Source organism: Protopterus annectens, chromosome 7.part0 (assembly GCF_019279795.1).
Source record: "Protopterus annectens isolate FY-2018-M chromosome 7.part0, PAN1.0, whole genome shotgun sequence".
Taxonomy (NCBI): Eukaryota; Metazoa; Chordata; order Ceratodontiformes; family Protopteridae; genus Protopterus; species Protopterus annectens.
Genome location: NC_056739.1, coordinates 823,719,363 through 823,745,737, shown reverse-complemented (window position 1 = coordinate 823,745,737; position 26,375 = coordinate 823,719,363). Strand labels below are relative to the sequence as shown.

At 43.9% G+C, this 26,375-nt stretch overlaps 1 protein-coding gene across 1 annotated transcript in view; it reads right to left on the bottom strand.

Moving 5' to 3' along the window:
* Window positions 1-26,375, bottom strand: part of COPS6 (COP9 signalosome subunit 6) — an 839,183-nt gene that overhangs the window by 137,445 nt on the left and 675,363 nt on the right. The window contains exon 9 of the mRNA XM_044077362.1: window positions 665-765. Within this exon, the coding sequence (XP_043933297.1) occupies window positions 665-765 (101 nt within the window). The remainder of the gene's footprint in view (window positions 1-664; window positions 766-26,375) is intronic.

Here is a 26,375-nt window from a genome sequence, read left to right as displayed (position 1 = left end):
GCATGTTTGCCTATGTCTTAACTGATAATTTAATAAAGGTGTTTAAAAAAGAGAGACCCATTATAGAGTACAATGCCCCTTTTGGTATGTACCTCACAAGACATCTACAACAACTGGAAAGGCCGCAGAAATACCTCACAAAGAGTATTACCGGCCTCAAACAGACGCCCTACGCAGACAGTCTCAAAAAACTCCAGCTTTACTCCATCACATATCGCCTACTCAGAGGTGATCTCTGCCTAACATACAAAGCTATGTCAAACCCAGAGCTGTTGGACATGCTCCACTTAGAGATCCCAATCCCTCCGAGCTACATGCTCTAGGGACCTAAACCTTGTCACCACAATAAACAGAACATGCCGGAGGGATAGATTCCTGTCCCAGAGACTTCCCAAACTCTGGAATAAACTACCTATCTATATCAAACAAAGCTCCTCAATAGCACTCTTCAAGAAAAATCTTGATGATTGGATGGGAAATAGGAAATTCACCCCGGGGATCACCTCTGTGGCTCTGCTCAACAGTGGCACAGGAAAATAATTTTCTTGGGTGGCAAAAGCCAGGGTACCTTTTTGGCTGGGCTTGTATAGACCCCAGGGCCGATAGCCTAGTACCTACCTATGAGATAAAGCATTGAATACTTACATTAGAGAGTGATACTTACATCATAGAAATCTGTTTTGAATTTCTCAGTACTGAGAACTGGCAGACGGTGACAAAGTGCATTGGCTTCCCTCAGAATCTCATGGTTAAATGGTACTTCTCCTAAAAACATAAAACAACTGTAAATGGGGGAAAGAATAGAGACATCCTACAGTACATGAAACTGCAAGCATCAGTTACAGAAAAACTATTTCCTCCAGTTACAATACATCCTCCAGTTACAATACATCTGCAGCACTGACATTACATGAAGTACAACTATTGCAAGAAACGTCTCTGCATTTTTTCCTGACACGAGGTTCAATTTTCAAACAGCAGCAGGATCACAGATCAGTGTGATCTTCAGTAAGAACTCTCTGTATCTTTCCGCTGGAGGCTTTAGCCAAAATTTTCCTGTTTGCCACAATAAATAACTACACCACTTTTTCTAATGACACTAATTACAACATTTCTGTTCCAGTTGAACAGATAGCTTAAATTGCAAAGGACTCCTGCAGAAATATTCATTATGTCTGAGCTTCTAAAGACCAGTGTTAGCTGCTATCAGGCCAGTTTTTCAAGTAAATGAAGGTGCCCCTGCGTGACACTAATGCAAGCTTCATGGTACTGCACAAGCATCAGAAATAATATGGGTCTAAGGTGCTAGTTTTATTGGGATCCGAAAGAATTTTGACTAATTTCCATTGCCCCTATGCTCTAAAGAATGTATGGATCTTTTTGATAACAGATTTGCTACCACTAGTTTGGTCATGTTCTTTTGAATGCCGGGATATCTGGAAGGGCTTGAGAAGGAATACAAAGGAAATGTATTTTTTGCACAATATTGCTCTGATCCACTTACCCTGACTGATGGTCTACAATGGAAGAAGGAGTAAGGAGATTCAACCCAAATGTCTCTGTAATACGACAGTCAAGAATGTCCTCAGGGATTCTGTGATTTTAACACCCTCCCCTGGGAAGGCAGATATTTTGAAGACCACCTCTTGTCTTTAGGGCACAGCTCTAAAATATATCTAACTACTGCTCAATGACAGCTGTTTGCCTTGAACTGCAATTTCTAGTCACTCCTCTAGTTAAAAGAAAAAGTTCTCTGAGGAGTGAAGAATTTTATTCCAACAACTGTGAATACTTTCTCTTCTTGCTCACTTTCCTGCAGTTTCTGCTTCATGTGCAGCCCAAAACAGGGATGAGCCATAACAAAGGATCTTGGTGAAAGAGTGCAATTTTGCAGGCAATTTTAAGACAAGTCCAAGTCAAGAGTGATGATGGATCCAGCTGTGTGCTGCTCCATAATTGTGTTATGCAACATTTGAGGATAAGTTAGGGCAGCTACCAAGAAAATATAGTTGTGTAAATTATCATAGCATAATCAATGTTCTAATGTAATAGATCACTGTGGCAGTAGCCTAAACCAGTGGACAGCTTTTCAAAGTTAGCATGCCCTCCAAGTGTTCCAACTGTCTGGAGCTTGAGAAAGAGCTCCACATAAAAAAAATTGTTAGAGTGGGAAAGCTCACAGCATTTTTGCTCGAAAAATGGAGGCAAAAGCCCTGAAAAAAAAATGCTAGGAAATATAGCAAAAAGGAAACAATATACATAAAAGTATATACATCCACACCCTGGCAAAACAAACAGCAAAAAACACAGGGGGGGGGGTTTAAGGAAGGGAACTGTTACTTCAACAGTGACTTGTTAGAACATCTCTCAACTTACTCAACTGTCCCATGGTCAACATCAGATCTCAGTGGGAGCAGCCTAAGCTATATGGGTAGATCACTACAGCTTAGAAAATAAAACGGGAAGAGGAAAAAAATAAGAATCCAGGAGCCCCTGGAAAATGGTCCTTGCTAAGCCTGTTCTAGACTTGGAAAAGGAATCCAGTTTGTAGCGTTTTGCAAAAGTATGAACAGAAGACCATTTGCTGCATCTAGAATACTTAGATTCCCCCTTTTGAGAAAGTGACTGAAGCCAAAGCCCCAGTGGAATACGCCCTAACCCTGCCTGCAACTGGTTTATGATGGTGAGAATAGCAAAAAGAAAATATCATGAGAGAAGCATCTAGAAATAGTCTACTTTGACACTGGTTATCCTTTTCTCTTATCTTCATAGGAGGCAAATAGCGGACATGGTTTCCTGAAAGACTGAGTTTTGAGTTTCGTCTAGGCAGAATCTGTGGACATCCAGAGTATGAAGAATTTTCTATTCCTTGTTCTTGGGATCAGGAAAGACAGGAAGATTAACAGACTGGCTCAATGTAAACTCTGAAACCACTTTATTTATTTTACAATTGTTGACCGGGATAGTCCGACTGGACACATGTCCATTTTCAGCGAAGGCCCGGGGAGAAAAGCTCCAGATAACACAGACAGAACATAACAGATATGAGTCAAACATATTTACAAAGCACTCTAGTAGGTACTCAAAATATACACAGTGTGTAATAGTATACAAAAACAACAGGTTGCAGCAAGCTATTATAAAGCAAGAGATGCAAACAATATTAATTTAAACAAGGCATTGAATAAGCAGTGGTTAATCAGGATTAGTACAGGGACAAAGCCAGTGCTCTTTAAAATACTGTTTGCGGTCTTTTTTGAAGAGACTTAAAGAAGGTTCGAGGGTAAGGTTAGATGGAAGTGAATTCCAAGTTTTACCAACAACACTGGCAAACAAGGAGTCGCCAGCTGAGTTAATGTCTTTGTGGGTTTGGACCAACAGTTTACTGGATGATCATAGTTGTCTTGAATTACTGTATGGCTTTATGATATTTTTGAGTGCCGGAGTATTTTCAGGGTGGTACAGAACTTTGTGTGCTACTATAAGCTGACTGAACAGAAGTAAGCTAGGCAGTTCTAGCCACCCAAGAAGACTGAGGTTTTGACAGTGCTGTGTGCTATATGTTGAGCATATGGCAAATCTGGCAATATGGATGCAACAGTGACAGAACTTACTAAGTTCAGTTTTACTCAAATTGGAGAGTATGGGGGAGGCATACAGAAGGGTAGAGAGTAGGTGTGAGCGGGCGATTACAGTCCTAGCTAATGGAATTAGAAAAGGTTTGCTTCTATATAATGAGCCAAGCTTCTTTTTAATGTTTTTTTATAGTTTTATTGATATGCAGATCAAATTTGAGATTATTGTCCACTATTACTCCTAAAAGCTTAGTATGGTCATCTCTATAGAGGTACCATTGTTGGATGCTAGGGAGAAGGAAAATGGGGTCGATCTACTGGTGGGGGTAAAGAGGAGCAGTTTAGTTTTAGGTGTGAAAGAGGAGTTAGTTCTCAAAGAAATTCACTCAATGAAAATGAGGTAGGGTTGATTCACCATAAGAGCTTGTAACTTAAGACACTCTCCTAACAAAAGTCAGAATAATAAGTAAACAGGTTTCCATGTTAAGAACCATAATTTAGACAGATGAACTGGTTTTAAGATCCCAAGAGGCAGCCATCTGTTTTCTAGATGGATGGATATGTAACACCGCTTTCAGAAACAGATACATTTGAGGATAGTTTGAAGGGGGATCCAAGGGCAGACAAGCAGAAATGAACAATAAATGAACACTGACAGAAGTTAAAGTAAAGCCAGAGGATGGTAACTCAAATAATCAAGAACCAGATTCAGTCAGGCTTTAAAGGGGTCCTGCACCTTAGAATAGCACCAACCAGAAAATCTTTTACATTTTCAAATACATGACTTCCAAGTAACAGAGTTTTTTTTAGCCTCCTTCATTTCAGCTGCATATCCTGAGAAAAAATGTTGCCTAAAGGTATTAAAAGTTTACCATCAAGGCAGTCAACTGAAGAGTTTTCAGGTCAGGTTGCATCAAACCGCCCCTTCTCTTGAATGATTAAATCCTGCCTGCAGAGAAGTCTGGGATAAATGACCTTTGCCAGTTTCAAAATAAGGGAGAACCACCATTGCCAGGGTCAAAAGGGGATCACCACCACAATCTTTGGAGAATCCTTCTGGATCTTTAGAAAACCTAGATATCAGTGGAGAGGGTGAAAAAGCAAACAGAAACATCTATGTCCATGGGAATGAGAAGATATCAGTTTCCTGGGCCTTAACACAATGGATCCTAGAGCAGATGTTCTTTAGTTGTCTGTTCTGAGAGGCAGAAAACAGATCTACTTGAGGTGCACACCACAGTTGGATCAATTTGTGGAGGAGCCTAGGGTGTGAGGGTCTGTCTTGTTTCGGCTCAGCTTACCGCTACAATATTTAGCTTTGAGGGAATGTCTGCAGCCTGAAGCGTCAAAGTGAGTAGAATTGCTACCTCCCAGGCTATTGTAGCACGTTTGCAAAGGGGGCAAAGATCTCATAAACCCTTGATTAGGTACCACATTACTGTGGTGTTGTCTGTGAAAACCTAAAGAGGTCCTGGAGACCAAAGATGATTTAAGGCTTACAAAGCATTTATAACGGCCAACACTTCTTTTGACATTTATATGCTTTTGTCACTTGTTTGTTCCACAGAACTAGTACTTTCACCCCTTTTGAAACCACTCCTGAGCCAGATCTGAAACATCAGTTGTGATAGACTGAAGAGGAACAGGAGACCTGGTTTCCGAGACAACTGTTCTACCTATCACAGAACATCCCCCTCCTTAACTCCTAAATTGGGATCTGAAAAGATAAAGGATGAAGATGCCAAGTCCAGGCTGACCTGATGTACTACTGCATTTTTCTCACTTGGAAGTTTAGCCAGGGAAATAAGAATCATAGAAACCATGTATCCCAGAATCCTGAGAAATTCCCTGGCAGACAATCAGTTTTGTAAGGAAAAACTCAGGAAGAACTTCTGGAACATTTCTACTCTGTCTGGAGGAAGAAACATTCTTCCTAGGACAGAAGCAAACAAACATTCCAGGGAAACAATTCGGTCAGATGGGATGAGGGAGACTTACATAAGCTGACTTGAAATCACAGACTGAATAGAAGGATTCTGTACACTTTCTAAGGACTCTTGACAACTGGAAAGAGTCTGTAAATATAAGGTAACTGTCCAAAATAGAAAAATGTGAAAGCCACAGAGTCTGTAATAAGCAATTACTGAAGCCAGATACTTTGTAAATGTCCTTGAAGCAACAAATAGTTCAAAGGGCAAGATAGAAAACTGATAATGTGAGTCAGACAAAGTAAATCTTAAACGTCTGATGTGCTTGCCAGTGGGTATGCAATAGTAAGAATCTTAAAATCTAACTTTACCATAAAAGGTAGTAACTGAACCAGTGGTTAACATGATCTGAAAGGACAATCTGAACATTGGGACCTATACAAAATGAATGAGAAAGGACAGGTCTTGCACAGGCCTCCAATTCAATCCTCTCTTTCGCACCCGAAATATCTTTGAATAAAACCCTTTAACACTCTGGTCAGTAGGCACTGATTCTAGAATTCCCCGAGAACATCTGATCCAGAAGAGTAGGCAACGGGAATATTTGGTTTACTAGCCAAGGCAGGATCCATGGAAATATGGGAGATAGAATCCCACTGACAGGTGTACCTTTGTTGAATGATTTTCAGTGCCTAACTGCATAAATGTGGTACTACAAGGAAAGATGAAGACTTGTGGAGAGGAACTGGTTGCCAGGGTGGGAGAGAGCTAGATCCTGAAATGGTCAATAGTCAATGTAACTTTTGGACCATCCTTGATTCTGAGAGGCTTTCCCTTTCTTTTTGGAGCTCCCTTGCCATTGTTTTTTAAAAATCCTGTTTGAATTGCTTACTAAAAAAGGGAGCCGAGGTGTAAGGAAATATTTTTATCTGTCTTAAAAAAAGGAAGGTTTGAAGATTTGGGTCACCCCTTGTATCAATATTCTCCCTCTCATCAAACGTGTTAAGCACCTCAGCTCCAGGGGACAATTTAGAATTTCAGTTTTAACATCTTTGGGAAGATTCTGAGAATGTAGCCAAGCAAATCTTAAAAGTGACCCAGTTTTACCAAGAGCAAGGCGATTAGGAGTGGCTCACAGTATCACCAAATAAATATGGAAGTACTCTCAGAACTTAAATATCTCTAGACAGATCAGCCACAATGAAAGGTTTAAATATATTTAATAATAAATAATAAAAAGAACAAGACAATACTAAATATATAGTCACAGTGACAGAGTTCAAAATCACAGGAAATATTTAAAACAAAATTGCAGGACAGTTTCAAATAAAGAAAAAAATGTATTGCAGAATGCTGTGCCTCACTATGATACTTCTTAAATGAATATCGCAAATATTACTGCTGGCATAGCTTGCAGAATGACATAATTTCTTGTCATCTGACTCTATCCCAGGCCCAAAACAACCACTGATGGCAGCTGGCAGCATTTAGCACCTACCTGTGAAAATACACAGAAAAGGACTTTTCCTCACATCTTTGATAGATGCTGGAAGTCGTAAAACAATAAAACACTTCCAAGACAATACAGAAAGTCCCCCAGTTTTAGGCATTCTGTTGCCATAAAGTAATTTAATTTCAGCTATTTTTTTATGAGATTTACTAAACTGAGGTTAACCTCCTGTGTTTTAGTTTCCACTGTTGAAATACATACATTTAGACAGTTACAATAGTGTATGTACATTTCTGTTCTCTTCCAGCATGTTACATTGTGGATACATCTTAAACACAAGCATTTTGCAAACCCTTTTCAACACACGTCTGTACTAACAAGTTTGATATACACATAACATACATCTCTAATACAGTTGTAACACAAACATCTTACACAAATCATTTCGATATTCACCAATGACATATAATTATTTACAAAATTCCAGATAGCTGTGCTGGCAGCACCTCCTTTCTTGACACATGGTGTAGGCTGCTCTTACCTTTCCACTTATCATCCCTGCTGGCATGTCCAATGTGAACCGTCCAACCTGCCCAGAAGGATGACCAAAGATCTAGATGTCTGGCTGAATGGGAAGGCATCAGTTTGTGTCTGAATTTTCATCTACTGAGAATGACAATGCAGCAGTATTTCTACAATAAACATCTACATCTTATGAGCAAAAGCTGTAGCTCTAGGAAAGAGGGTGATTTCAACTACCCTGCCATTAACTGGGAAAACTACTCGTGTACCAACACCTTTGCCCAACGGTTCTTGGAATTCATAAATTCCAATGCAATGGATCAGCTAATCCATAGTCCCACCAGGGGCTCCAATATCCTAGACCTGGTCATTACCAACATGGGAAATCGATGCTCCACACCTGTGGTCACCCCTTCGTTGGTCAGGTCAGACCATAAGCTAATCACCCTTAACATCCTCATCCCACTCCCACCCCCCAGTAAGGAAACCTCCATAAAAAAACTTCTCCAAAGCCAACTTCATGCTACTCAGGTCAGAAGTTACAAACTTCATGACACCCATGCAGATGGGAACTGAAAGTTTGACTGCTGAGTCCTACACTAAAGCACTGTACGAGCACATCCACTCATGCATGAATCATGCCATCCCAAATAGAACCAAGATACTCTCCTCCAAAAAAAAGGAACTTTACAACAAAAGGAAGAAACTGTTGCAGAAAAAGAGGAAAATCCCAGGATGCAAAAAACTCCCTTACCAGTCTCAGTAAGAATAAAATCCTCCAAAGCCAGTTACGAAAATAAAATTGCCAAAGACTCCAAAGACAACCACAAGGCATTCTATAACTATGTCAAGAATCTAAACGGAAATGCTCAGATCTGCTCTGAGCTACAACAGAATGGCATTAAATATACTGATCCCAAGGATATTGCCAATATCCTGGCAGATCGATTCAGTGTCAACTTCACCCCCCTCTCACCTCCTAAATGGCCCATCTCAATACTGGAAGATTGCCAAATTCCGGTAATAATGGCCACACAGGTAAACAACGCACTCTCCAAAGCTAAGAATACAGCATCCATGGGACCAAATGACATCCTGGGCTGTGTACTACATGAACTACAAAATGAACTGGCACCTCACCTAAGTGTCATGTTTAATTATACTCTCACCTCAGGCTTCGTGCCCACTGAGTGGCACACAGCTACAATTAACCTACTCCACAAGGGGGGATCCACCTTAGATCCCAGGAACTACCGCCCCATCAGTCTGAAGAGCCTGATCAGCAAGGTCATGGAACGTATTATCACGGAACTTATAAACAAAGACATTGGCAACCTTAAAACACTGGACCCCACCCAGTTTGGGTTTGTGAAGGGACATTTTCTCCTGAACCTGACTGACTTCTTTGAATCAGTCTCCAGAGCCGTGGACGAGGGTAATGCAGTCCACACAGCCTATCTGGAACTCGCCAAGGCCTTTGACACCATCCCCCACTCTGGAATCATAGATAAACTTACTAAGCTGGGCATTAATCCCTACGTCACTCGATGGGTTGCCAACTGGCTTACTGAAAGAACCCACACTGAAAAAGTAGCGGACTTCAAATCCAGCTCCAGACAAGTGACAAGTGGAGTACCTCAGGGTTCAGTCCTGGGACCTCTCTTGTTTGGCATGTACTTCTCTGAAGTACAGGCCAACACTAAGGGACTCTGGCTAACAAAGTTTGCAGATGACTGCAAACTGGGAGCCTTTATTGAATCCCCAAATGATGTGAATACTCTACAAAAGGGCCTTACAGAAACAGATGATTGGTGCCAGAGTCATGGGCTCAAGCTCAATGCCAAGAAATGTATAGTTATCCCCTTTGGGGAAAAAACATGTACCCGTGAATTACCACATGGGTGGCAGTACACTAAACACCAAAAGTGTGATAAGAAACTTAAGGACACAGGTGGACAGTGGTCTCACCTTCAATAACCACATCGCCACAACAGTCAGGAAATCCTTCTATGTGGCACACATCATCACTAAGGGCTTTTCATCCAGAAAAAAGGAGATCATTGGGCCCACTGTACTCATCCCTCATTAGACCCATTATAGAATACAACACCCCATTTGGTATGTACGTCTCAAGACACCTGCAATTGGAAATACCTCACTAAAAGAATCAGAGGCCTAAAAGCAGATGCCCTATGCTGACCGTCTTAAAAAACTCCAGCTATAATCTGTCACATATCGTCTACTCTGAGGTGATCTCTGCTTAACATACAAGGCAATGTCAAACCCAGAACTGCTGGATATGCTACACTTAAAGAAATCCCAGTCCCTCAGAGCCACATGCTCCAGGGATCTAAACTTTGTCATCACAATAAACAAAACATGCTGGAGGGATAGGTTCCTGACCCAGAGACTCCCCAGACTCTGGAAGAGACTGCCCATACATGTAAAGCAGAGCACCTCTTTGGCCCTCTTCAAAAGGAACCTTGATGATTGGTTGGGAGAAAGGAAATTTAACTGGGGATCACGTCAGTCACCCTTCTAGACAGGGGTCCAGGGAAGTAAATAGTGTGGGAAGAAAGAGCCAGGGAATTGTTACGGTTAAGCTTGTATAGGCCCTAGGGCCGATAGCTTAGTACCAACCTATGAACCTATCAATAAGCAGTTTTGGGAAAAAGGGAAACACCAATGTATGGAGACCATCTTTTACTAGTTCAACTGTTAATGCCCAGGATATTGAAAAGCAAATTACCTATTCATTTACATGACTGATATCTAAAAACAAGTACAAAGTACAAGAAATGTTGTGGGGAAACTCAGCAGAGCCAGAAATACTACTCAGACAGCAAAGGATTACAAGATTTATAGTCTGGAGACACAGTAAGAATACAAAAAAAAAAAAAAAACACAGGAAAGTTCATAGACTGGAGCTGAAGTAGTTGGCAAAGTAGCTTTACCAAGACCCTTTGCTTTTTATGAAGATGGAAAGATACCCGGAAATAATGGCAAATATCTGTAAAAGACAAAAATAACCAAAATTCAAGGAAGATGAATATCCTGAACGATAACAATCAATACTCACAGGAAATAGAGATGGTGAGAAATGACAGGCGCCTCAAGTCACGTCTCCAAAGAAAGCTACAGAGCAGCAAGAACCATCTCAAAAGGGGCGGTCAGTGTAAAAATGGAACAGTCCTGTGAAATATTCCAGATTCAATAGACCCTGAAGAAATCACACACTCACACACACACACACACACACACACACACACACACACACACACACACACACACACACTTCAAGAGATGATAATGATACAATAGCCTGAAAAGTTGCATTTATTAAAATATCTTGTGAACATGTACAGAAAGAAAGACAGATCTTTTTAGACATTTAGAAAAAAGAGTTATGTACTTACCATAACTTGGATATCACTATTCATCACTCTTGGGTCTTGGATTAGACATCGGATCCCAGCCCTCAACTTTTTAGACAGTTTCTAGGCTTGAGCTCCTCTCACTCCCATGATCCCTTGCTGCCCTCTAACCCCTCAGATTGAGTTTGCCCTAAGCTAGAAAGTAGCTAAGGAAGGCCTTGACCACCAGGTAGGACTTCTCCATATCCTCTCGATCCTACAGGACAGGGGACAGAGGGAGGGAAAGTGATGAATAATGACATAGGATAACATAGATGCCAAGTTATGGTAAGTACATAACTTTATCTGATGTTATCCATGTCACTATTCCAAACTCTTGGGTCAGAGTCCCCAGCTACCATAAATCCTGAGCAGCTTCATGGAAGGACATGCTGGAGAACTGTGAAGCCGAAGGAGGCCCTGTTCCTGGAGACAATGTCAAGCTTGTAGTAACTGACAAAAAGTATGAGGAGAAGACCAGGTTGCTGCTGCACAAATGTCATCTATGGAATGAAGGGCAAGATAGGCAGACATAGCCATTGCCCTAGTGGAATGAGCCCAGATTGGTTGTGATAAGGATAAACCCTTGGATGAGTAAGCAAAGGAAATGCATATTGAAATCCAACAGGAAATAGTTACTTTGGACACTGCCTGACCCCTCCTGTTAAGAGAGGATGCCACAAACAGCTGATCAGACCTGCAGAAATTCCTTGTCCTATCCAACTAGAAATGCAGTTTTCTATGCACATCTAGCATATGCAAAAGATATTCCACTTTATTAGCAAAATTTGAGAAGAAGACTGGCAATTGGATTGACTGGTTCAGATTTACTTCTGTGGCAACCTTAGGCATGAACGAAGGGTTAGTTCAAAGGGTCATTCCGTCTTTGTGAAAAACCATGAAAGGCGGTTTTGATAGAAAGAGCCTGCAACTCCAAAACTCGTTTAGCTGTAGTTATGCTACTAGAAAAGCCATCTTCCAAGACAAGAATTTGATATGTGGCAGCAAGCTCGAATGGACTCGGTGTGAGAGACTGCACAAAAAAGAAAAGTTCCAAGGAGGGGAAGGATGCTTGACAAGGAGGTCAGAGCAGAAAAACTCCTTTTATAAAAGCTTTACACAAGCAAGAGGAGAAGGCAGGTTCCACGCAAACACAGAAGTTGGAAATAGCTGCCAGCTGCACTTTGACAATCGAGAAGCTAGCACTGTCCTGAAACAGCAAACATGAGAAGAGCAAGATATCTGAAATGAAAGCTGAAGTTGGATCGAGACTGCTCTGCTTAGCCCAAATAGAAAACCGTTTCCACTTACTGGCATAAACCTTTCTAGTGGAAGCTTTCTGAGAGGCCAGGATAATTGTTTTTAATGGGAGACGGTAGCCTGGGCTGTTTTATGATCTGGAAGCGGACAAACCATGCTGTCACATAAGTATCTGTAGAATGGGAATCAGGAGCTGAGATGGATGAGAAATTAGATCCGGAATGGGATCTGGTACCCAAATGGGTACTTCGAATGAGACTGAAGAAGGAGAAACCACACCTGCCGAAGTCAAAAGGGGGAGATGAGGATCAAGGTGGCGTTGAGGTGACTGGCATTCTGAAGTACTCTGGGAATGAGAGGTAAGGTGGGATAAGCATAAAGGAGACCTGGGGGCCAATCGTGGACCACAGCATCCCTGGGGGCCTTCCCATTTGGGGGAATCAGGGTGAAATACCAACTGCACTTGTGGTTGAGAAGGGAAGCAAACAGATCGCAGTTTGGCTGACCTCAGCAAAGGAAGATCTCTTTCGCCATTGAAGGATTCTAGGACCACTCGTGAGGACTCAGAATTGCCCTGCTGAGTCTGTCCGCCAGCACAATGGACTGTCCGGGAATATGCATTGCAATGAGAAAGTGCCCAAAGGACATCACCCATTCCTACACCCTCATGGCCTTGCGACAAAGAAGATATGAATGTGTGTGCCCCCTTGTTTGTTGGTGTACTACACAACAGCCATGTTGTCCATGTGAATTGCGATGGTACCTGGAGGGAGGCAGTCCTGGAAGGCTTGCAATGCGAGAAAGTACAGTTGTGTACACTTACCATAAATGTAGATGTTCGAGTGTATTCACTGTTGCAGTCATTACATTTGGGTAATCTGTTGGCGGGCTGCCCTCAGTCGGCCTGATTAACAAATCTTGGGTCCTGCATCTGTTGCTGTCCCTTTTTCCATGACGTCAGGTCATCAGGGGTATAAAACATGCAGCCGACGCCATTACATCAATTTTTCTTTCCCCAGATGTCAGGTGCCCCCCAAATGGGGAGCAAAATATATGTTATTAAAAACACAAAAATATACCTCCAAACAAAAGCAAATACACCAAAAAGGCTTTTAAGCATAGTAAAGGAAAGTAGAGGTATAGTAAGAGAAAAACAGGGGGCTGGAGGGAGGGTAACCAGGACTGCAACAGTGAATACACTTGAACATCTACATTTATGGTAAGTGTACACAACTGTATTATGTTCTCCGTGTTTCACTGTTGCATTCATTACATTTGGGTAGATTCCCAAAGCTATGGTTGGGAGGATGGATTTATACAGCATTAGGACCAGCTATAAGGCCCTGCAAAACAGCAGTGGCAAAGTCAGCTCTGGATTTAGAGAAAATTGGTAAGCGATAATGCTTGGTGAAAGTATGAACTGAACTCCAGGTAGCAGCTTCTAGAATATCCCTTGTAGGACCACCTCTGAGAAAGGCTGTAGAAGTAGATGCAGCCCTGGTGGAATGAGATCTGATCCCCTGGGGGATAGGTTTTCCATGGTGCTTATAGCAGAAATTAATACAATGGCTTATCCATTTAAAAATGGTTTGCTTCGACATAGCCTTCCCCTCTGCCCCTGCAGCAAATGCTACCAGCAGTTGCTCAGATTTTCTTCGAGATTTAGTCCTGTCCAATTAAAATCCAAGCTGTCTGTGTACATCCAATGAATGTAGAATCCATTCCTCCTTGTTCTGTGGACTGGGAAAGAAAGTTGGCAAATTAATGGACTGATTAAGAGTCACAGTGAATGTCACCCTTGGGCATGAAGGATGGATTGGTCATCAGTGACACTCTGTCCGCATGAAAGATAATGAAAGGCTCCACTGCCGAAAGGGCCTGTAATTCAGAAATCCTTCTAGCTGAACTGATTGCTAAAAGGAAGGCTGTTTTCCAGGAAAGAAATTTTAAGTCTGCAGTAGCAGATGGCTCGAAAGGAGGTAGAGTGAGTTTCTCCAATACAAAGTTAAGGTCCCAGGCAGGGGTTGGAGCTCTCCTGCGTGGTCTCATGTTTTTGGCCCCTCTGAGATACTGCTTTAGCAGAGGATGAGAGGAGAGGGGAGTTATGTGTTGTAATGAGCTGAAATGGCTGACGCATGGATTTTTATGGAAGAAAAAGACAGGCCCTTGTGAAGCATCCCAGTTAAATATTTCAAAATCCTAGGTAAATTGGGCGCTGCTGTGCTAATTCCTTGAGATTGATTCCAGGCACAGAATATTTTCCATTTGTCAGCATAAGATTTTCTAGTACTAGGTCTTCTTGCCTCTAAAATTACATCCATCACAGGTTTGCTGAGGAATGCTAAGGGGGAATTTAAATGATTAGCCAAGCTGCCAGATTCAATGTCTGGAGCTGAATGTGCAGAATTTGGTTCTCCTGCTGAGACAGTAAGGAAGTTATCTGAGGCAGGTGCCATGGAGAGATTTGTGACACACTGCGCAGAAGTGGGTACCAGTGCTGGCGAGGCCAGTCTGGAGCAATCAGAATAATTTTTGGTTTGTCCTGTTTGACTTTTAGTAGAACTTTGGAGAGCAGAGGCAGAGGGGGAAAGGCGTAGACTTGATAGGTTTTTCCAGCTGAAGGACAGAGCATCCACTTTCCAGGCTTTTTTGTGAGGAGTTCTTGTTCAAAATTTGTCCAACGGGTAGTTCTGGGGTGAAGCAAAATGATCTATGTCTTGGCTCCCCCATTTGTGTGTCAACATGATGAAAATCTGTGGTTCCAGTTTCTATTTGTGTGGGTCCATGAGATTTCTGCTTAGTTCCTCTGCCAGAATATTCAGCTTTCCTGGCAGGAATTGAGCTTGTAGTTGTACTTGGTAGCTCAAGGCCGTGTTCCACAATGCCATGGCTAGTCTTCAGAGGGGGTAGGAATTTGTACCCACCTGCTTGTTTATATACCACATAACCGTGGTGTTGTCCGTCTTTACCATTAGTTGTCCTGGATGAAGGTAGTCCTTGAAGGCTGTCAGTGCATTCTGTACAGCTAGCATTTCTTTTTGATTGATATGAAGGTGCATTTGATTTGGGCTCCATTTGCCCTGAATGTACTTCCCTGCCAGATGAGCCCCCCGTGCATAGTCTGATGCGTCTGTAGTTAGGGTTTGGGCGGCAGGGGGCAGTCCCTTGTTTTGGTGACAGGCCTCTGCCCACCATAGGAACTCTATGCGCAGGCAAGGTATGACAGGAATCATTGTTTCCAGGTTGTGACAATGTTGACTCCATAAACTTTTTAAGTACCACTGAAGTTTCCTCATATGCAGTCTTGCATATGGAATTAGAAGAATGCAGGAGGCCATGAACCCCACATCTTGCAGTATTTGTCTTGCAGATAGCAGGGTTTTTGTGGCCATCTGTTGAAGTAAGTCACCAAAATAATTTGCTTTTCTGGCATAAAGAAAGCCATCTGGGCAGTTGTATTCAAGCTTGCACCCAGGAATGTAATTTTTGAGAGGGTACCAGTTGTGATTTATTTTCGTTTATTGTGTACCCTAGGCAAGTTATAACCCTTTTTACAAATGCCAGATGTTTTAGAAGAATGGCCTGGTTTTCTGCCTGAATTAGACAATCGTCCAGGTATGGATATATTTGAATATTTCTTTGCCTGCAAAATGCAATTACTGGAGCCAGGCACTTTGTGAATACCCTGGGCACAGTAGACAAGCCAAAGGGCAGTGCAGAGAACTGATAATGCAAGCAGCCTGCTTTGAAGCATAGGTATCTTCTGCAAGATTCCCTGATTGGGTTATGCAGGTAAGCCTCTTTTAAATCTAGAGTTGCCAACTAGGCATCCTTGCCTAGCATTGGAAGTAACTGGTGAAGAGTCAGCATCTTGAATTTTGGAATGTCCAGAAAGGTGTTTAGAGTAGACAGGTCCAGAATTGGACGCCATGATTTGTCTTTTCTGGGTACTAGGAAAAGTCTGGAATAGAAACCTTGTCCCTTTTCCTCTTCTGGTACTAGCTGAAGGGCCCCCATGTTTTGGAGGGAAAGTACTTGTTTCTGAGCCTCTGCCCACTGATTTGTGGGCAGGTCTGGCCATCCGTTTGGAGTTGGCAACGTGTGGAAATGAAATCTGTATTCCTGGGACACTATATTTAAAACCCATTTGTCCTGGGTTATACGTTGCCAGTTTTTTGCATGAAGAGCCAGTTTTCCCCCTAAAGGGGCGGCTAAGAGGCAAGTGCTTGGTAATTTTAAAGGAAAGTCACTGAGACTGTTTACCATAGGGTGGTGACTTGCTATTTCCAGATTTGGAAGTGGAAGCACCCCATTGCTTAGCTCTGAAAGTTCCTTGGGACTGAAATCTGGTGCTTTTGGAATGCTTGGGTTTGACTTGAGTGGCTCTGGAAGGAGCTGGAAAGGACCAGTTCTTAGTGGGCCAGTGCCTACTAAATCTTGGAGGTTGTACCTGTAATAAATCTTTCACAGTTTGCATAGATTTAGCTTTATCTTCCAACTTTTTTAGAACTTCTTCAGCCTTATTGCCAAAAAGACGGCCCTGCTGCAAAGGAGCATCCAACAGTTTTGCTTTAACATGATCAGGCAGAGATTGCTTCTTAAGCCAAGCATGCCTTCTAAGCACAGACCCAGTAACTGCAGCCCTGCAAGAGGCCTCCAAAGAATCAAAACCACATTGCAAAGTATGTTTTCCAACTTGTTCAGCTGAATGCAATAAATCCTGTAAATCCTTATTTTCCACACAGTCAGAAATCAACATCATTTTCTGTTTAAGCAGTTTAGCATATGGAATTTACAGTTTAAAGCTCTGATTGCCAAGGTTGCAGAAGTATAAACCTTTTTACCCCATCTATCCAGTGCCCTGGAATCTCTATCTGAAGGGGTAGATTTTTTGCAGTAGAAGCCTTAATGCCCTTGGACCCCTGAGAAATGGTTTCAGGGTCCACAACAGGATTTTTGAAAAGGAATTTGTGGGACTTAGGAACACTGTAGTATCTGTCTGGTTTACTAAGGGCCAGAGGGCAGGGAATCAGGGGCCATACTGGATTCCGAAAACACATCATCAACAATGTCTAGTGCAGGAGGTATAGCCAAAGGCCTATGCTGAGGAAGAAGGAGGAAATCCCTAAGCCTCTTTTTGGATTCATAAAAATCCTGACTTTCCCAGTGGAAGTGTTCCCTTAAGGTATGTAAAGTTTCCCCAAAAGAAAAATCCTCAGGGGGAGAAGCAGAGGGAATGGAATCCTCTGCATCAGAGTCCTCATAAGTAGGTATGGACAAATCCAGGTCATTAGAAGAGTCAGAAAAAACAGAGTCCTGTTCAGAAGATTCATAGTCAAGTTCAGCCCTAGGCCTCTTAGAAGGGGGGGGGAGGGGTTGACTACCCCTGATTACAGTAATTAAATCTTCAGTCATTTTGATCATTTATTTTTTAGGTGTAGGGGCCTGAACATGTGGCCTGAGCATCGTTTTTTTAGACATAGATCGAGATTTAGGCCTTAGTATTGAAGGTGGAGTCGGTTTAATATGCAAGTCTGTAGGCCTGAATACATCCTCAGAAGCCGGTGCCTGCACAGCGGCTCCGGACCCATCCAAGGTAGAGACATCCGCGGGTTCCATAGATGAAGCATCTCGCGGCATACTGGACTCTGAATGGGTCTCAGTAGAGCCTGCGAATCAGAAGTTGCGGGTATCAGGGGCTGCGAAAGCACCTCACTGAGTACCGGTGAACTGGCGACTGGCTTAGGAGAAGCGTCGTCGGCAGTTTTGGACCTCAACGGTCATTTTCTTTGCATTTTTTCGGTATTCCGTTAGTTGGATGGCTAACCGAAGTCATTTCTGGATAATTAAACCGAGAACCGAAATATTTAGAAGCAAAAATGTACCGATGATGGATAGTGCGCAGATTAAATAAAGCACAAAACCGGTAGCAAGGTACGTCGTGGTCAGGGTCTAGGCAAGAAATACAGTACAAATGAAAATCCTTATGAGGTATTTGCTTCCCACAAGTAATACAATTATTAACTTTTACTGACATCGGTAAGGAGCAAGAAAAATTTCCCCAATGGGGTACTTAGCTTTTAGTTGAAGACTTCAGTTCTGAAACTCGAAAACGAAAATTTCAGGAGTTGGCCGACCGGCATTTGTGAACTGCTTCTGCTTTGGGCAATGCGCAGCAAGAAAGACTGATGTAATGGTGTCGGATGCATGTTTTATACCCCTGACAACCTGACATCATGGAAGAAGGAACGGCAACCGACGGAGGACCCAAGACTTTGTTAATCAGGCTGACTGAGGGCAACCTGCCAGCAGATTACCCAAATGTAATGACTGCAACAGTGAAACAGAAAGAACATCTGCCCTCATCTCCAGGACACTGATATGCAGTTTGGTGTCTGCTTCGGACCACATGCCTTGGACCATCTTTCCCTGAAAATGTCCCCCACCCCAAAAGGGAAGCATCTGTGGTCACTGTGGTGCTTTGGGGGGGAGGGGGTGATCTACATGCTAGGAAGTCAGGAGACTGGCTCCACCAAAGTAGATAACGCCTGCACTCATGTGAGGTGGATCAGAGTTGTCATAGGATGAATCAGGAAAGACCACTGAACCGCTAGTGTCCAGTGCAGAACCTCATGTAGAACCTGGCTAATGGCACTAGATAGACTGCCGCCACCACGGACCTTAAGGCCCTGAGAACTAGGTGGGCCTGGGGATGAGACAGATTGTGGAGACACTGAATGTGAGATCTGATGAGGTGTACCCAGTGGAACGGGAGCACTGCAATCTCTGGCACAGTGTTCAACTGAATCCCGATGAATTCCAGATTATGGTATGGAATCAGGTTGGATTTAGGGAGATTCACTGTAATGCCTAACTGGCCGATTAGCTGGAGTAGGTAGTGAGAGGCAATGGCCAGATGATGCTCTGTGGGAGCTGTGAGGAGCCAATTGCCGAGGTATGTAAACACCTGGAATCTCTGCAGTCTCAGGTGAGCTGCAACCACTACCACACACTTGATGAACACCCAGGGGGATGTGGTGAGACCAAAAGACAGGGTCCTGAACTGGTAGTGATTGGCCCCTACTCAAATAGATGTCACCTGGAGTGCCTGTCTATTTTCATATGATAGTATGTGTCCTAGAGATCTACGGAGCACATGCAATCGTCCATGTGCAACAGAGGCACGATGGACTGGACACTGACCATCCAGAACTTGGTCTTCTTGACAGAGAGATTGAGCTCGCTGAGGTTCAGAATGGGACAGGTCTCTCATCTTTTTTGGCACCAAAAAGAAGAGAGAATAAGTTCTGGATTCTAGTTGCACTGGGGGAACTACCAGGATGGCTCTCGTTTGAAGAAGCTTGAGCACTTCTTCCTGAGCTAGTTCCCTCTGATGAGGTGCTGCACTGGGGAGGTACCTCCTGACCAGAGGAGGAGACTAAGAAAAGGGAGTAGAATAACCCCTGGAAATATTTAGCACCTAACGATCTTTTGTAATATTTGCCCAGGCCAAAGGGTGCAAAGACAAATGACCCCTGTCTCCAGGGCAGGAAAGTTGTGTAGCACTTCAGGAACATTGTTGGGGCTACTCGGAGAAGGGTTTTCTGGAGCCCTGATTTTTGCGGGCCCCCTCTGCCCCTGGGGTGGCATCTACAGTTGAACCCTCTCCCCCGACCTCTAGAGGACAGCTCATCCTGAGTGTCCTGGAAGGCAGACTGCGACTTACGAAACCACATTTTCCTGGCCCCTTGCTGCATCTTGGAAAAGGAGTGTTGAGAAGTGGAAAACCTGATTCCCACAGCCAAGAGGGTCTTGCCTTCCTGCTCACTGCAGGTCAAGGTCTCTGACTGAAGGACCAAACAGGGTAGAACCATCAAAGGGGGTGCTGGTGAAAGACTCTTTATACTTTAAAGGACTCCACAAATCCACAGAGGCGCAGCCAGGTGTGATGCCGAATAGCAATGCTTGTGCCGGCCGCTCATGAAGCCCCTTCCATACTGTTGGCAATCAGCCTCATCGATGAATTAGCCAGGGAAGAAAGTGCGGATAGTTTGGGGGACACCTTACTTAGTTATCCGGTAGGCAGTATCTCAAAAAGGGATGTGGTAATCTCCTTGACCACGTCCTGTTGTAGGCGGGTGAAATGTGGCAGGTAGTTAAGCGCCCGCAGACCAAATGCAGCTGAGGCAAAGACCCGCATTTCATGCCTGTCAATCGCCCGGGAGTCACGACTGGTGGGATGGACAGACGTGTTCTTTTCCATCAGCTCTTTCTTGGTGGCGGCAGCTACCACAACTGCATCGAATGGCATGCCTTTCAACCAGAACTGCTTGTCAGAAGGGGGACTGAGGCATCTGTCTGCACATTTGGGAACGGGCTTGACAGTATCAGCTCCTTCCACGCCCTGTTGGTGATAAGGTCAAGTTAATCTTCGGGGAGGGAAGGACCCAGGAGGTAGATGGTCTCATCCAGAAAGCCTTCAGAAAGACAGACTCCTCAGAGGATGGGAGGAGGGAAGATCAACTGCCCTTAAGCTTAAGGATTCCAAAGATATCTCCAAAGGAAACATCCTTGGGCAGAGATGGTACAGTTTTGTACCTACCATAAATGTAGATGTTCGAGTGTAAACACTGCTGCAGTCATTACACTTGGGTTATCCTGCCGTCAGGCGGTTCCCCAGTCGGCCAGAGTTCCAAAGTCTTGGTCCGGTGTCGGTTGCTGTCGTCTCCTCCCTGACGTCAGTGCGACAGGGGTATATAAGATACAGCCGACACCATTTTCTTCAGTTTTTCTTGCCCCAGATGTCAGGTGCCCCCAAATAGGTAGGCAATTCAAACTGCTAGTAAAAAATACAAAAGAAAAGCAAACAACCATTTTTAGTTGCCAGCAAATACTTCCCATAGGTAATAAAGGGTAGATGACCTAGGTAAGTACCAGAAAGTAAGAGGGGAAGGAGGGAGGGTAACCTGGACTGCAGCAGTGTTTACACTCGAACATCTACATTTATGGTAGGTACAAAACTGTACTATGTTAATCATGTTACACTGCTGCAATCATTACACTTGGGTGGAATCCCAAAGCTGAGGTAGGGAGGCTGGATCTATAAGGCATTAGGGGTGGCTATAAGGCCCTGCAGTACAGCAGTGGCGAAGCCAGCTCTGGATTTGGAGTATAAAGACAAATGGTAATGTTTGGTGAAGGTATGCACAGAACTCCATGTTGCTGCTTCCAAAATATCCTTGGTAGGTACTCCTCTGAGGTAGGCAGTTGAAGTGGCTGTTGCCCTGGTGGAGTGAGATCTAATGCTGCTAGGTACAGGCATCCCATGGTGGGTATAGCAGAAACGTATACAGTGTCCTACCCACTTTGAAATAGTCTGCTTTGAAATGGCTTTTCCCTGTGCTCCTGCAGCGTATGCTACCAATAATTGCTCAGATTTTCTGAACGCTTTGGTTTTGTCCAAGTAGAAGCGTAACTGCCTGTGAATGTCCAAAGAATGTAGTAGTCTTTCCCCTTTGTTCTGTGGTTTTGGATAAAAAGTTGGCAAGTGAATAGTTTGGTTTAGAGCCACACTTGATACCACCTTTGGCATAAATGTAGGGCTAGTTCTTAAAGACACCCTGTCCTGGTGGAAGATGAGGAAAGATTCCACTGCCATTAGTGCTTGTAATTCTGAAACTCTTCGTGCTGATGTTATTGCCAGTAGCAGAGCAGTTTTCCAAGAGATGTATTTTAATTCTGCTGTGTTAGCTGGCTCAAAAGGAGGTAAAGTTAATTTTTCCAAAACAAAGTTGAGGTCCCAAGTTGGTGTAGGTGCTCTACGGGGCGGTCTTATGTTTTTAGCCCCTCTGAGGTACTGTTTAGCAAAGGATTAGAAAAAATTGGTGGATCCATGTTGTAATGAGCAGAAATAGCTGAGGTGTGGATCTTGATGGATGAGAAGGAGAGGCCCTTGTCCAGCATCTCAGTTACATATTGAAGTATCTGAGGAATGTTTGGGACACGAGGGTCAAGGCTGTGCGCTTGGTTCCAGGCACAGAATCTCTTCCATTTTTCAGAGTAGGCTTTCCTGGTTCTAGTCCTTCTGGCCTCCAGAATGACATCCATAACAGCTTTGGAGAGAGGCATTGCTTGCCTGACTACGGAATTTTCCATGCAGCTAGATTTAAGGTCTTTAGCTGGCTGTGAAGTATCTGATTGTTGTGCTGTGTCAACAGCTGTGGGATCTGAGGCAAAATCCAGGGTGGTTCTTGTGCCAAGTTCTTTAAGATTGGGTACCAGTGCTGGCGTGGCCAGTCTGGTGCAATCAGGATCATCTTTGACTCTTCCTGCCTGGCTTTTATGAGTACCTTTGGAAGGAGAGGTAAAGGAGGGAAAGCGTATACTTGTAGTTTTTTCCAGCTGAATGAGAGGGCATCCACTTTCCATGCTTGTGGATGGTAGCTCCTTGTGCAGAATTTCTGTAATTGGCAGTTCATTGGGGATGCAAATAGATATATGTCCGGGCTCCCACACTTTTGTGTTATCATTCTGAATATTTGTGGGTCTAATTTCCATTCGTGGGGGTCCATGATGTTTCTGCTTAGGTCATCTTCCAGTGTATTTTTCTCTCCTGGCAGGAATTGTGCTTGCAGATGAACTTGGTAGTTCAGAGCTGTGTTCCACAAGGTCATGGCTTGTCTGCAGAGGGGGTAGGAGTGTGTGCCCCCTTGCTTGTTTATGTACCACATAACTGTGGTGTTGTCTGTCTTTAGTAGTAATTGTCCTGGATGCAGCAGGTCCTTGAAAGCTATAACTGCATTTTGTACAGCTAGCATATCTTTTTGATTGATGTGGAGATGTCTTTGTTCTGAGGGCCACTCACCCTGGATACATTTTCCTGCCATGTGTGCTCCCCAGGCGTAATCCGATGCATCTGTTGTCAGTGTTTGCTGGCTGTGGGTTGAGTGAAAGGCTGTCCCTTGTTGAGGTGACAAGCTTGAGCCCACCATCGAAACTCCTGTTGAAGGCAAGGAATTAGTGGTACAACTGATTTCAAACTTTGACAGTGTTGAGACCATACACTCTTTAGGTACCATTGAAGTTTCCTCATATGCAGTCTGGCATGTGGAATTAGTAGTATGCAAGATGCCATGTAGCCCAAGGCCTGCAGAATTTTTCTTGCAGGGAGTTGGGTCTTTGCTGCCATTGAATGAAAATATTGAGTCAGTTGTCCTTGCTTGTCTGGCATGAGATAAGCCATCTGGGCCGTTGTGTTCAAGCTGGCACCCAGGAATATTATCTGTTGTGAAGGCACTAGTTTTGATTTCTTTTCATTTACTGTGTACCCCAGGCAACTTAATAACTTTTTTACGTACGCCAGATGCTTTAGTAGAATGTCCTTGCTCTCTGCTTGAATCAGGCAGTCGTCCAGGTATGGATAAATTTGAATTCCTTTTTGCCTGCAAAATGCAATTACTGGTGTCAGGCACTTTGTGAAGACCCTGGGTGCAGTAGATAAGCCAAAGGGCAGTGCAGAGAATTGATAGTGCATTGAAACAGCTAGAAATCTGAGGTATCTTCTGCAGTTTTGTCTGATAGGGACATGCAGGTATGCCTCTTTGAGGTCCAAAGTCACGAGCCAAGCTTTCTTGCCCAGTATGGGAAGAAGCTGCTGTAGTGTCAACATTTTGAATTTCGGAACATCCAGGTAAGTGTTTAGAGAAGAAAGGTCCAGAATGGCTCTCCAGGCTTTGTCCTTTCTGGGAACCAGAAAGAGTCTTGAGTAAAATCCTTGTCCTTGCTCCTGTGGTGGCACCTTTTGAATAGCTCATGTCCATGAGTGCTGTAATTTGTTTTTGAGCCTCTGCCCGTTGACTTGGTGGCAGATTTGGCATTCCTTTTAATCTTGGCAGAGTGTGAACGTGGAACCTGTAACCTTGAGATACAATGTTGAGAACCCATTTGTCTTTGGTGATGCAATGCCAATTGTGATAGAAAAGTGCCAGTTTTCCTACTAAGGGGGCTGCCAAGAGAGAGCTGTTTGGCAGCTGCAGTGGAAAGTCATTGAGGCTGCTTTTTATAAGGTTGAGGTCAGTCTTCCCCTTCTTTCTGGCCTGGTGTACCCCATTGTCGAGGCCTGTAAGGGCCTTGTGCCTGACCTCTACCTCTTGGACGTCTGTATCTGCCCCTTTGAGGTCCGTCTGTGACTGGAAAGGACCAATTCTTTGTTGGCCAATTTCTGCTAAAACGAGGAGGCTGAACCTGTAAGAAATCTTTCACTGTTTGCATAGATTTTGCCTTATCCTCCATCTTCTTTAGTACCTCCTCTGCCTTAGCTCCAAACAGCACATCCCGCTGCAAAGGTGCATCCAATAATTTGACCTTAACATGATCTGGTAACGTATGTTCTTTTAACCAAGCATGCCTTCTAATGACAGAGGCTGTAACTCTGCTCTACAGGAGGCCTCTAAGGAATCAAACCCACATTGCAAAGTATGTTTTCCCACTTGTTCAGCTGCATGCAATAAATCCTGCATTTCTTTAAAATTATGAGTATCTGAATCTGGAAGCATCTTTTGTTTCAAATGAGACATCAAAAATTGCTGATATTTTAGCATGTGAAACTGGCAATTCAAGGCTCTCATTGCTAAAGTTGCAGACATATATACCTTCTTTCCCCATCTGTCTAATGCTCTGGAATCTCTGTCAGAGGGAACTGGGTTTTTTGCTGATGAGGCCTTAATCCCTTTGGGTCCCTGAGAAAGGCAATAAAAGGAAGCCTCTGAGCACTTTCTTGGATTCTGAGTAATCCTGGCCTGCCCAATGGAAATGTTCCCTCATGGTATGTAAGGTTTCCCCAAAGGAGTAGTCCTCAGGCAGAGAGGCTGATGGAATTGATTCCTCAGCATCAGAATCCTCATAAGGGGGTAAAGAATATCCTAGGTCTAGGAAAAGTCTGAGGAAATGGACACCTGGTCAGAAGATTCATAGTCTGCATCCTGTTTGGGCCTTTTATCAGGAGGAGGATGGGACCCCCTGATCAGGGTGATTAGGTCTTTGGCCATTTTTAGCACTTGTTTCTTAGGCATGGAAGCCTGTCCTGGAGAGAGTTGTGTCTGTTTGCTTTTAAGGAGGGCTTAGGCTTAGCAGAGGGTTTAATAGTTAACTGGGTAGGGCTGAAAACACCCTCTGTAGCTGTGGATTGCTCAGCTACTGTGGTTCCCTCTATAGGGTTAGGATCGGAAACCTGAAACCCTAGTGCATCCGAAGGCCCAGCCAGCTCCACGTGGGAGTCGGAGGCGGTCTGTGGTTCTGTGGAAGCAGTCGTCGGGCTGAGTAGGCACCTCGCTGAAAACCGGAGAACCGGAGACTGGCCTAGAAGAGGCCTCGTCGTCAGTTTTGGGCCTCGGATGCCTGTCCTTGTGCTTTTTATGCATTCCGGTTGCTGGAAGTTCCAACAGCATGGTGTAATTGAATTTTCTCCCAAAATAATGTTGGGCAAAATCAAACCGATGTTTAATAGTGCACTTGTTAAACCTAGCACAAAACCGACAACCGGTGACATTGTGGTCAGGGCCTAGGCATGGAATACAATAGGAGTGGAAATCCTTATGAGGTATTTGCTTCCCACAAGAAATACAGTTATTAACTTTTACTGACATCGGTCTGAGGCAAGAAAAAGTTTCCCCATCGGGGTACTTAGCTTTTTAAGAAGACTTCGGTTCTGGATTCGGAATGAAAATCTCAGGAGTCCGCCGACCGGCACTTGCGAACTGCTTCTGCTTCGGGCACCACGTGGCAAGAAAGTCTGAAGAAAATGGCGTCGGCTGCATCTTATATACCGCTGTCGCACTGATGTCAGGGAGGAGGCGACAGCAACAGACGCCAGACCAAGACTTTGGAACTCAGGCCAACTGGGGAACCGCCTGACGGCAGGATAACCCAAGTGTAATGACTGCAGCAGTGTAACACGATGAACATCTCGTGGACCCATCCCCTTCATCGAAGTCCATATCCTCTGTAAGCAACTCAGCAGGGGAGTCCAAGTGTCTCCTCTTACTCTATATCTTCTGAAGAATCTCCTCCAGGGGTGGTTCCGGGGAGGATTCAGAAGACAGGGGGACCCTGAGTGGGGTAACTCCCACCTGGAGGCTAGCTCAAGAGGGTTGACCTGGGATAGGATGAGTGAGGTCTGCTCAGGGGGGACAGGGATGGTCCCTGGAAGGCCGGGGAGGAAACTCCCTGG